This window comes from Mesocricetus auratus, unplaced genomic scaffold (genome assembly GCF_017639785.1).
Source record: "Mesocricetus auratus isolate SY011 unplaced genomic scaffold, BCM_Maur_2.0 Super-Scaffold_100006, whole genome shotgun sequence".
NCBI classification, from domain to species: domain Eukaryota; kingdom Metazoa; phylum Chordata; class Mammalia; order Rodentia; family Cricetidae; genus Mesocricetus; species Mesocricetus auratus.
The window spans coordinates 66429374-66441979 of NW_024429190.1; the positions used below are offsets into that span (position 1 = coordinate 66429374).

Consider the following 12606-nt stretch of genomic DNA (forward strand, 5'->3'; position numbering starts at 1 on the left):
ACAATATCCCAGGCTGTTTGTTAGCAAGCAGGCTAACTTTTCTTTAATGGTATCTACAAAATCTGAAAAGTAGTCAGGAAATGGACTTGAACCTGCTGGGGACTGTCAAGTTGAAGCTAATGTTGGAAGTGTTTTAGAGAAATAAGAGAGATCTGGCCTCTGAGGCTGGCTAGATAAGCAATCATTCTGATGATCAACATCACTCTCCATTGTACTTGGGCTTTGCACTATATTTCAATTTACTTTATTTTTTTAATAATTCATCACAAACTTTGTAGCTGGGAAAAATGTAATTATCTTGGTGGTCTTCCTGGAAGCTTAGTGGCTTGGCTCAGATTTCGCTACCAGTGGCTCTTTTCCAGGGTAGTCCAGCTCTGGGTCTGTGAGAAAACAGGAATAAATGGTGCATTTGAGAAACATCAGATGCATACAAGGCCATATTCTTTTTATGTTTATGGTAAACATAAAACTGTCTAGCATGACTCATTTATCCTTTATAGCCCATTTTGGGGGTGAGGGGCACTCAGAATTTACAAATAAGAAGTTCCCAATACCCAAAGCAAAATGTGATCCTAATTGCTATGCTGAAAAGCATAGTACATGATCCAGTGAGGCCTGTGTGACTTTCTGCTCTATGGGAGTAATCGCTGTCAGAGCAAAAGAGAAACTGGATGAAAGAGACCTGGTTATGTTTTGGGTGTTGGCTATCCCACAGAGGTCGTGTGGTCCTATGTTGACTAGTTTTATGTCAACTTGACACAAGCTAAAGTCATCTGAGAGGAGAGACCCTCAATTGAGAAAACGCTTCCCTAAGATCAGGGTGTAGGGAAGCCTGTGGGGGCATTTTCTTAATTAGTGATTGATGGGGGAGGTCCCAGCCCATTGTGGGCGAGGCCATTCCTGGACTGATAGTCCGGGGTGCCATAAGAAAGCAGGCTGAGCAAGTCATGGGGTACGAGCCTGCAAGGACACACTTCCATGGCCTGTGCATCAGCTCCTGCCTTCAGACTCTTTGCCTGTTTGAGCTCCTGCCCTGACTTCTTGTGATGATGAACAGTGATGTGGAAATGTAAGCATAATAAACCCTTTCCTCCCCAACTTATTTTGGTCATGACATTTCATTGCAGCAATAGAAACTTAACCAGACATGTTCCCAACGGAAGAAGAGATTGGACCTTGGAGAGATGGAGTGCAGTAGGATGTCCTTCGGATCTTAAGGATAGGTGTGCCCTTAAAGAGCTTAAAAAGGTGTATGGAACACCAGGTCCTTCCTCTTACTTTTTCTCCCTTTGACTCCTGACCACGAGGTCAGCAATTTGCTGTGACACATGTTCCCTACCACTGCCACCTGACACCGGCACAGAGAACTAAAGCAGGGGGACTCTATGACACTTATGAGACCGAACACCTCTAACAATGAGACAAAATCAACCTATTTTTTAAAAAATAAGTTGACTGCTTTGGGGATTTTGTTACAATTATGGAAAACTGAATACTAATGCCCCTGGTCATGGAATTGAGATAGCAGTTTGGTGTTTTCAATTTAGTAAGACACTGTTGAGTATGAGATGGGTCTTTTTCTGTGTTTTGTTTATTTTTGTTGTTGTTGTTGATACTGTTGAGTTGTTGGTTTTAGTTTGTTTTCCTTTTGTTTTTTATATTTACAAAAATCTTGTTTGTATTATAGCAAAATTCATTTGCCCTTGTTCTTTTTCTTTTCTAAGATATCCAGGAAGAAAATCTTCATCTGCTACTTTGTTCACTGAGTTTATGCCTTGAGAGAGGATGCGACAGGAGATGGGCACACACTCTTAAGTGTCACTTCTTAGGTCTCTGTTACATGGTGAGCAATCTGTGCAAGGTGTGATTCTGGTGTCTAAAATATTTTTTTACCTACAAGCTAAAGAAACGGCTTTATCTTGGCAGTCCAGGGAACACTAATTTAATTTCAGGAAAAAAATCCTTGTTTTGTTTTGTAAGATTGAAAAGCTTACTCCCTTCCCAGCAGAGCATCAGTTTGGGACCTTGAAGGCTTGCTAAGAAAATAAATGTCAAGATGACAACTCCAGTTATGATAACACTTGTGTCTGGACTGTAGAAGAGATAGATCAGCAGTGTAACTAGGGATGAGCATAAGTAGAGACAAGATAATTCAGCTTCTATTCAACTCTCTTGCTTTAACAGTGCTAGGGTGTCTACATTGTAGAAAAAATGAGTATCTTTTAATTTAAGATATGATGAAAAGTCTGGCCTGTTTAGGGGGAAATACTCAGCATTTCTTCTGGTATAATTGACTGTAAAACTTGGGTACAGAGTAGCCATAGCAGGACTCAGTCATCTCAGGGTTTGTTTGTGTTTTAACAAATAAAGCTTGCCTGAAGTTCAGAGTGCAGAGGTAAACCACTAGAGGCCAGGCAGTGCTGGCACACATATTTAATCCCAGGACTCAGAAGATAGAGGCAGAGGGATATCTGTTAGTTCAAGGCCACCCTGGGTCACACAAGATTTAATCTGTCTAAGAGAGAAACAGAGCTCACACAAAGGTGATCTCAGCACTTGAGATCCCATGCCTTTAAACCCAGCACTAGAAAGGAATATAACTCAGGGGAAGACAGGAACTCAGTGCAGTTTGAGGACAGGACAGGGTTGACCGTTTGGTCTGAGCATTGATAGAGGTGAGAACTCTCTATTGGATGACTGCTTTGCTTTTCTGATCTTTAGCTTTAATCCCAAAATCTGTCTCTGTTAACACCAACTAGAATTCATGCTACAATAGAATGACTCCAGAGTTGCTCCATAGTACCACAGAATTTTTCCTAGAGCCCCAAAATCATGGAGAACTGGTTGTTGTTTGAAATTTAATAGAAAAGCTTAGGATGTAGTGTCACATTCTGGATATGACACCTCAATACTGTAACCCTGTGAAGAAAGTGTAATTCTTTTTCAGAGCCACAAAACCATCTTGATACGATTCACTATTAGTAACTCTTCATTCCAGATTGTGTTTATGACCAGCAAGACATTGCTAAAATTGGGTTTGAAACATTGAATGCATTTTTTTTAGAAATTTGCAGAAGAAAGATGTAAGTTATTGTTGAGTCTCTAATCAGGTGATCAAACATTCCAAGCAACTGGATAGTACAGAAATTTAAAGATTATTAAAGGTTAGAGAAAAACACTAACTGAGGGTAAATGACACAAAATATCTGTAGAGGATGAAGATAATTACTATCAGCCAGAATAATCAGTATTTTAGAATTTTCATCAATGTGTTAGTATGTTAAAACTGGGTTTATCCCTTGGTTTAATTAACGTTAAAATATCCCCGAAAGATGTTACGTTAAAAGGAAATCTCTTAAAATATATTAGTTTCTTAGTTTTTTGTTACTTTTTGCTTTCTGTTCAAAACATACTCATTTATTTGGTGTATCCAGGGTGCTTATGGGCCATGATGCCTTTGTGTGGAGGTCAAAGAACAACTTGTAGGAGTCCCCCATTTGGGCCAGGGGATCAACTTGGGCCCTTAGATTTAACAAGGACCTTTACATGCTGAACCATCCCATCTACCCTACTTTACTTTCTTAAATGAATATTTACTCCTGTTTCCATGTGTCCTCTGAGAGGCTAAAACTATCTTCCTAAGACTTTGAGAAAATGTATTCTTAGTTGCTGGGGGGGGGAAACAGCCTGGTGAAAACAAATTCAAACTGAAACGATCATAAGGCTTTCCAAACCACCCTGGGTCTTAACTAAAGCTTCAGGTGTCTTGAAGGATGGCTTGTGAAATAGCCACTATGTGCTTGAATTCTCACTCTGTGGAGATTCTTACGTGCAGATTGTGATGATAGGACACTGCGTTCACTTAAGTGGGGACATAATGTATCATCAGCGGCCCAGACACTGTTTGAACTCTATAACGCATACACCACGAATAACTTGCATTTTGAATTCTATTCTCCAGAAGGTAGAGAATTTGCTATGCCTTTATAATGTTATGTATTTATTTGTTCTTGGGAAGACATGTGCTACTAAGAAAGCATTCTTAGTCTGAGTTCCAAATTTTAGGAGTGGAAGCAGCAGTGGCAAGGAATGTGCTTGCCAGCATTTCTGTTGATGTTTGCTTCATTGCATTTTAATAGACACTAATCCTGAAGCTGATAATGAAATATTCATTTATAAAGGATGAAATGTGAACTGTAGGGGATATGGATCAATTGGGTCAAGCTGGCAAAGACAGGTAACTGTAGTGGGGATTTTAATTTAGATGACATAGTTCTAGAAATGAGTATTTTTGCCCAACTCCATGAAAAGCCTGACCAACACAAATCAAAATCATTGTTGACAGCATTTTAAAATCTCATCTGTAGTAATTTTTAATGAACACAATTGAACTGAAAAAAAAAACCTTTGGTTGTAATGTATAGAGTTGAGATCACCTTCAGTTTAAAGTGTGGGTTATATACAATTATAGTTTTTCAGTCTAAATATCTTCATTGATCACTTTTAAGTGATTGAAAGCATAATCTCTGAAGGAAGCAAGTAGTGCTGTAACTGAAGAACTCTGCTGTGAATTTTAATGCTTGATGGCACTTTCCTTCTTGATGTACACCAGGATCCCTCCCATGACATTTATGGTGTCATTATGCTAGGTAATGGTATTATGATGGATGGAGTACTAGGCTGGGTACCTGAGAATCTGGAACTAGCCTTAAATATGTCAGAAATTATCTGTGTACATCTGTCAGCACTGACACCTTCCTACAGGCTTAATCTGATCAACTGAAAATGAATTGGAATGGAAAGCAAATAGGATAGAGAAGTAGGGTAAAGTTTACATCCTAGTCTATGATTTCTAAACTATGTGATGAAATTCTAGATTTTTTGATGAAGTGTTTTAAACGTACTTACCCAAGACAGTACATAGGCACTGTATCAGGACTACAGGATGTCTCTCATTTCAGCGTCAATCTGATAATGAAAAAGAATGTTCTATAACTTATCAAGCACTTGACTTGTAGGCTACTGGGTCATGCAGAAGGTGCACAGCATTTTGAAACCTTGTCAGGGGATAAGATTATAATGAAACTGCAAGTTTGAATTATAATTTTCATTAGCCATGCTTCCTATGTGTTTAGCTTTGTATAGCCCCTCACATAGTTTACAGTCTGATAAGAACAACAATTGAATTTAAGAAGTGCTAATTAGTGAACACACAGGACAGATAACAGGGGAGCTTGCTTTGTGCATGTGGAGTCCTAAAGGACTTTTCTTAACCTTGAAGCCCAATGAAGGAAATAGGAATTGAATTAGTCATTATCTGCACGCAATGGGGTGGGGGTGAGGGGACAGAGCAAGTTTAACAATGGGATGGTTTAAAGCAGTTTGGGAGAGTCTCATTGAGGCACAGAAATAGCCATAGACGGTCTAGGGACAGAAGAAACCAATGGTCAAAATCTCTTGATTTTTAAATTAAATAAAATCAGGCCTTTATATGAAGACAATGAAGAGCCACTTGGGTAACATATTAACCTTGCATCTTTAGAGAGGTTATTGTAACATCAACACAGACATGGGATTCAGTGTGAGGCAGTGGAATTAGACTGGATTTGGAATGTCTATTGTGAAGGTGTAATGAGGGGGCAGACTATAGGAAAACTAGAACAAGAAAGTTGAAAAATATGGGATGGGAACTGGGGAATATCTAGAAGGCAGAGTTGACAGGACTTAGGATTTGATTTGATATATTTAGAATAAGATGAGGAATTAAGTATCACTAAATTTTCATTTGGAGACAATGGGTAAATGATGCTGATATGAATTGTCAATTGGTGGAACACAGAAGGTTTTAGATGGGAGAATTTTGGTCTTGCTGAATATGAGTTTATTGTGGTAGAAGCAATGGTGCAGAGAGGCAAAGTATTGGCTAGAGGTAACTGTTTAGACACTGAAGAATACTCAGGAAAATGTAGCATGGGCTTGACGACCAAAGACATACTCTGCAAAATGGCAATTTAAGGAATGAGTAGAGGATGAAGAAAATATAAAATAGAACAAGACATGAAGATCATATACTAATAGCAGAAAATTATAACATGGATGCTATAGAAAGTCTATGAAGGGGCTGGAAAATCAGTGCAGGGAGTAAAGCAGTTGCTGCATAAGCAGAAAGACTTGAGTTTACATCCTGGAACCTGCGTGCAAAGTTGGTTACGGTGGTACACTTGAAATTCCAGCACTGGGTAGATGCAGACCAGAGGGATGTTGGAACTTGTTAGCCAGCTAGTGTAGCCTAATCAAAGTGCATATGCATCCACATGGACACAAGAGCACATATATGTACATACACACATGAACATACACACAATAAATACATCACTTCAATGAGGAAGGAATAGTTGTGGATACCACATGTTCCACAGAGGAGGCTGATGAGCACTGAAAGATGCTTGTCAAGGTTAGCAATAAGGACTATTGGCGTGACTGTCTTGGTAGTGCTACTGTCTATCTTTGGTGGTATCACACCACTACCAACACTGTCACAGCAACGTTCTGAAACAAGAGTTGAGTAATTCTGAGAAGGTACAGTGAGTCAGAGGATCTACCGTATGGCCAAGAAAATAATGAGAAAAGGGAGAAAGAAAACTCTGAAGAAGTGTTTAAAGTATCATATTTATTAGTTTAGATATAAGGAAAATCAACTTTTGTATAAATTGGAAGGATTTAGCAAAAAGGAAATAGGGACTGAGCCAAGGAAAAGAGTGAGATTGAGTGAATTCCACCATCCAGATGCAGCTCTAGCTATTAATATTTTAACAATAGTGAGTGCGGATTTTCAGTCAGTAACAGTTTTTGCCATCAAGGCTTGGCTTTTGTCATGACTAGCTAAATTGGAGCTGGAAGGTGATAAGAATAAACACATGGTTTCCAGGAGAGTACAGGACCTGTTTCATTTCATCTATCTCTTACATGCATTTAAATATACATAGTTATTTTAGATTATTCTATAAATGTTAACACAGGGAGCTATTGATTCTGTTTAACATATCATAAAAATCTTTACTGAGAAACATAACTGTCCTAGCATGGTCATACCACATAGAGTCTGCACTGGAAAAGAACAGGTGGAGAGCACACGTCACTGAAATTTGTCAGCTTAGCTCCTACTTGGCTATTTGCAGCTGTTTCTGTTTGGTAGATTTTAGTGAACATCTCCATCAGTATCAACAGTTTTCTGACTCTGTGAGGCAGATGTGTTTTGTTGAATTATTCTCACCAAGAAATAATCGTGGAGTGGGGACATCAAAGGTCTCAGAACTATCATACCTTCAATTATGGCAAAGTGTTGTTCTGATCTTTGGTCTCTTGTAAATAACTGAGATGACTATTGGAGAATAATAGGAGCAATGAGAAATGTAAACAAATGGAATCCCTGAATTCTGACCTTCTGGTGGAGTAGGGAAAGTACTAATTTATTGACTGAGATACCAGCATAATCATTCAATATCTTGGAAGTCAGTGATGCTCAGGTCTAACACCAGTGAGGCCACATAGGTAAACTGGGACCCCTTTTGCACATCTCAATCTTCTGGGAGAGGGGGAGCAAGAAGAAGAGCGGGGAAGAGGGAGAGGGGAAGGAGGAGAGAGAGAGACAGAGACAGAGAGAGACAGAGAGACAGAGAGGAAAAAGAAAGAACACAGCGTAGCCTCCCACTGTAGAATACAGGAGAAACCAAGGCACCTTTGTAGTAGTGAATAGGGAAGCACTCCATACACAGTCATCTCTTGTACGTTTAAATATAAGGATGCTGAAGCTGTGGTGATATGTTTCAAGAAAAGAGAGAGGAGAAAGGGACAGAGGAAGAATGAGAGTCAACTGATACTGTTTAAAAGAAAGGTTATAAAAATGATTCCCATTTTAACATTAAAAGTATTTCTTCATAAAATAATTCTCATGGTGAATAAACTGATGTGGCCATTTTCTTATTATACTAAAATTAAACGTAGCATTTTATTGCTAATATAAAAGATATGGGCTGATCCCATTTCTCTACAAGCATTTCTGTTTATCAGTCTGCCAGATAAACATGTGTATGTATTATTTACACACATTTGTACACACATGCATGAAATAAAATGCTACAAAGTAGCATGGGCTCCGTGTAAAGCAGACTCTCATACTTGCATTGTTATTGGCTTCTTTCACCGGGTTCTAAATTATAGATTGAGTGAAACCTGAGAACTCTTTCCCTTCCTTTCTTACTGAGACAACCAGCAAGGTCACCACCAACCACTCACTCCAGGAAAGCCTGCCAGGTGCACACAAGTCAGGACCATGCAGAAGGGGGAAGAAGTTCTGCTGCTGAGAAGCAGGGGTGAGGCTTTCCTACCTGTGAGCTGCAATAGAGGGGGGGTGAGTTTATGGAGCAGCACTTGGAGGCGAAGTCTGAGCGCTTGTCCACCATGTCCTCCAGTTCCCCTGGAGAGGCGTTGGGTGTTTTTGTCCTCAGTCGCTCCGCCAGTCTGAAAAAACGGTTATCTGTAAGGTTTCGCTGGAGGTATTGTAGGGTCATTAAGTAAGCAAGGTTCCACTGGAGGTATTGTAGGGTCATTATGTAAGCAAGATGACAGCTGTTTCATGTCATGTACAATGGAAATAGAAATACTTGCCTGTCTCAGGAAACCTTATTTGTGGAATGGATTTTTGATGGCCCATGTTGAAGGCGAGGGTGTAATGATTTCACTAGACCCAAGATAAATGTGTTTATTGGGGAACACTTACACAGAAAACTACAAAGGACCGCAGGAGCGCTTCTCTTCCCTTCCTATCCGATCGGCTGACTCAAGAGAGACCATCGGGCAACCAATTGAGACCACACCTTAGTTTCCCTCTTTCTGCTCTGTCCACTTGAAGCCATGCCCCAAAGGGTGTGGCCACCGTTACAGGCAAGACCGCTACACCATGTTGTGGTTAGAACTGAAATCTATACCTCGCTCAAAATCGGGCAAACAAACAGAAATTGCCACTGAATTTGGAAGCCAATTGTCACCCTTTTGGTAGCTCATTATTTCAACATAAGTGATTTTTCCCCCCTATTTTCCCTGGCGTTTCAACTTTCTTCAACGGTAAGTGTCAAGCAAGCTCCATTAAAATGCGTCCTTCACAGACCTTAGCTTCAGTCTTATGCTTCCTCTCTGTTGTTCCTCAGTTCGCCCACTTCGGAACTCGCTGTGCGAATGCATTGAAATGGGAGTGGGGTCCTTTGACCCTGGTTCTCAGGGGTTTAACCCCCTCATTTTGAAGATGATGATAGGACTTGATGCCTCTCGATCCTTTCCCGCTTACACTGTCTATGATCTTGGTGCCACTTCACCTTCATAGTGGCCCACTTGGCTTGGTTTATTACTTTCTCCATGAAATACACTCCCAGACCCGTAGTGAGCAATAAGGGACAAAGAGAAAAACACGCCCAAGCATAGGACTTTCACATGGTAGAGAGGTTTTCATGGAGGTCACTAAGGATTTTTCCTATTCTGGGGTTCTTTAAGAAAATCTTTCTGTCAATCCCAGTTCCCTCTAAAACAAGCTATTTAAAATAAAAAAATGTTAAAAAAAGACAAAAAAGAAAAGAAAATCTTTCTGTGAATCTGTGTGGTTGAGTCCTAGATTCCAACTGATTTAAAATGGAAATTTATTACATAAAGTGGAAAACAGCACAATCATCTTAGAGATTTCCCCCTAAGAACCCAACACCATGTCTTTCATTATCATGGTCAATTGTTTTATTGCTAATTTCTACTTACAGTGAAATTCTTCCTCTTCGATTTAATTGAGAAAATATCTGTTGTACCATGTTGTTGATAATTAGCATTTTTACTTTTGGTTTATAAGGATCACATGCTGGTGATAGTTGCCATTGGGCTAGCATGAAAGCTTGGTTCTTGTCAGAGAACAAACATTGATGGGTAACTCCAGGGGTACAAATACTGACCAACTATGTGCTCAAGTCTCCATTTTCAGTCAAGTCCCCACAGATGACTTATAATTTCTATTCCTGTGGCTGTGTTTTAATTGACCACTCACCTAGTGCCCATGACATAACCTGTACTCCAGAAAAGAGTTCTGATGATCTTTTAAAACTTTTAAAATTGCAACCCTTCTTTATCTTTCACTCAGTACATCCTAAATTTTCACTAGGACTGTTCAGTCGCAGAACTGGACAAGCAGGAGAGACACATTTGAAGGATGAAGTCATAAAACCAGCCACTTACTTTTTCTTGTACTCAGTAAATGTGTTCTCAGAATAATCTGCACACATTTCTTGCCCCCTTTCAATGAAAGAAGTTAGTTGCTTCTTCAATATGGGACTCTGTAAAAAACAGTATTTGCACATCAACATTGTTTGTATGGAAACAAGGAGGCCATTAGATGAGAAGTCCATGTCCCTGAACCAGGTATCAGCAAACATTCTTTTTTTTTTTTTGCATAAAGCCAGTTAGTAAATATTTTAGGCTTTTTAGGTCATATATTCCACCCTGCATGATAGTGGTCACAGACAATGAACAAACAACATGCATGCTGCACCAATGTAACTCAATGATCACTGTAATTTTAATTTTATTTAATTCCCACACAATGAAGTATCAATGTTCTTTTGACTTTTTTCCCTTGGTAAGAACAAAAGTACCATAGACAGTGTTTGCCTTGTTGGGCAAGCTTGCCAATCTTGATCCATAAGCTTCAGTCTGCAATTTTGGTTGGCACAGTTTAATGGGAGGTGTTCTTTTGTGTATGTATTTCTCTTATTGGTTGATGAATAAAACAGTGTTTGGCCAACAGAGGCAGAAAGATAGGTGGGACTAGGAGAGGAGGAGAGTTCTGGGAAATGTAGGCAGAAGAGGCTGCAAGGGACTCCATGAAGAGACTAGGAGGATAGGACACACCAGGCATTCTCTGGGATGATAAGGTTATGTACAAATACATAAATTAGTAGTTATGGGTTAATAAGAGAGAGCTAGCCAGTAAGAAGCCCTAGCTATCAACCAATAGTTTTATGATTAATATAGTGTTCATGTGTTTATTTGGGGCAAAGTGGCTGTGGGAAAAAATATACCAGCAACAACTGTTGATATAGAAACTTAGCAAAGTGTACCTGGGTGCTGAAACAGGCCATGGAGTCCTGTGCATCACAGCATTCACTAAGGGACTTCAGGGTGGTCTCCAGCACTTTGCTGAGGAATACTTCTGGCACCCGAGTCCTTCTGCTTAGTTCAAATGTATACCTGGTGTCAGGTAGAAAAGGAAAGAATGCTTTTCAAGATGTGTCTGGGGCTCAGAATCGGAAATGGGACCCATTTACTACTATTCTACCTATCTACAGAGGCAGAACAAACATCTTCCTGATTGTTGTTTCGTTTTATTTGAGATAGTTTTATTTTGCAGCCCAATTCATTCAGTAACTCACAGTGGAGTGGTTCCTTCATCCTAGGACCCTCCCACTTCACTTCCTGCCTCAATCTCCTAGTGCTGGGATTACAGGCATGTATGTACTAGCATGCCTGGCTTTTTGGGTTTTGTTAATTTATTTTAATTTTATTTGAAATATAATTACATCCTTCCCCCTTCCTTCCCATCTGTATAACCCTTCTCATGTCTCTCCTACTCTTTCACAAATTCATGGCATGTTTTTCCTGTAGTCAGTATTGTAATATTCATGTATTACATGTAAATGTGTATGTAATAAATACATATGTTTATAACATATGAATAGATATAACCTGCTGAGTCTTTTTAACTTAATTTAAAAATGATTTAATACAAACAGACTCTTTAAACTGAGTTTAGATTAGATGACATTTTCATAAAAACATTTTATTAATGCTTGGTTTAATAACTGTAATATACTATATATACAATAGAACATAATAATCATATGTTACTTTATGCTCATATGGACATGTTCTTCATGAGGGTATAATACATTTCTCCCCACAGCTATTTTAGCTGGGTACTTCAATGAAAGTTTTCTGTACAAAAATGTATACAAAGTTTTCCACTGAGTCTTAACTGACTGTTATCTATGAACTTATCAAATCAACTAATATTTATAAGAAAAATGTATACTAGTTTTAATTTTGTCTAAATTCCGTTTTCTTATATAAGCAACTGACATTCTATCCACTTTTCCTAGGTGTAAATCGTTTTATGCTAAAAGTGTGAAGATATTCATAATATATTTAACACGGTATATGTTTTGGCTCTCATTAGCTAGATGAGACAAGATCATGTTTCAGTATGTTTCAGTATTTCCATTTAATCTTATTAAGTGACAGTGAATATCAATACTGTTAAGGAAAGAACATTCTAAATTTTGTATTTTACTTGTTATCAAATGGTTATTCTCTGGAAGCTTGACAAACTTTTAGTGTGTGTGTGTGTGTGTGTGTGTGTTGGAATAGAATATGGTCAAACTGGAAAATAACATGATACCCATTTACGTTGCCATGATGTGTAATGTGTATTATGTATATGGAACATTTTACTGTGTATGACGTTTATGTTGATCTGAATTTCCAGATGTTTCTTACTGGTTGCCTCTGCACTAAGGA

At 38.8% G+C, this 12606-nt stretch overlaps 1 protein-coding gene across 1 annotated transcript in view; it reads right to left on the reverse strand.

Moving 5' to 3' along the window:
• Window positions 1-228: 228 nt before the first annotated feature.
• Window positions 229-12606, reverse strand: part of Gc (GC vitamin D binding protein) — a 32804-nt gene continuing 20426 nt past the window's right edge. The window contains exons 9-13 of the mRNA XM_013112026.3: window positions 11151-11280; window positions 10270-10367; window positions 8388-8520; window positions 4909-4968; window positions 229-380 (exon numbers count right to left, since the gene is read on the reverse strand). Of these exons, the coding sequence (XP_012967480.1) occupies window positions 4939-4968; window positions 8388-8520; window positions 10270-10367; window positions 11151-11280 (391 nt within the window). The 3' untranslated portion in view covers window positions 229-380; window positions 4909-4938. The remainder of the gene's footprint in view (window positions 381-4908; window positions 4969-8387; window positions 8521-10269; window positions 10368-11150; window positions 11281-12606) is intronic.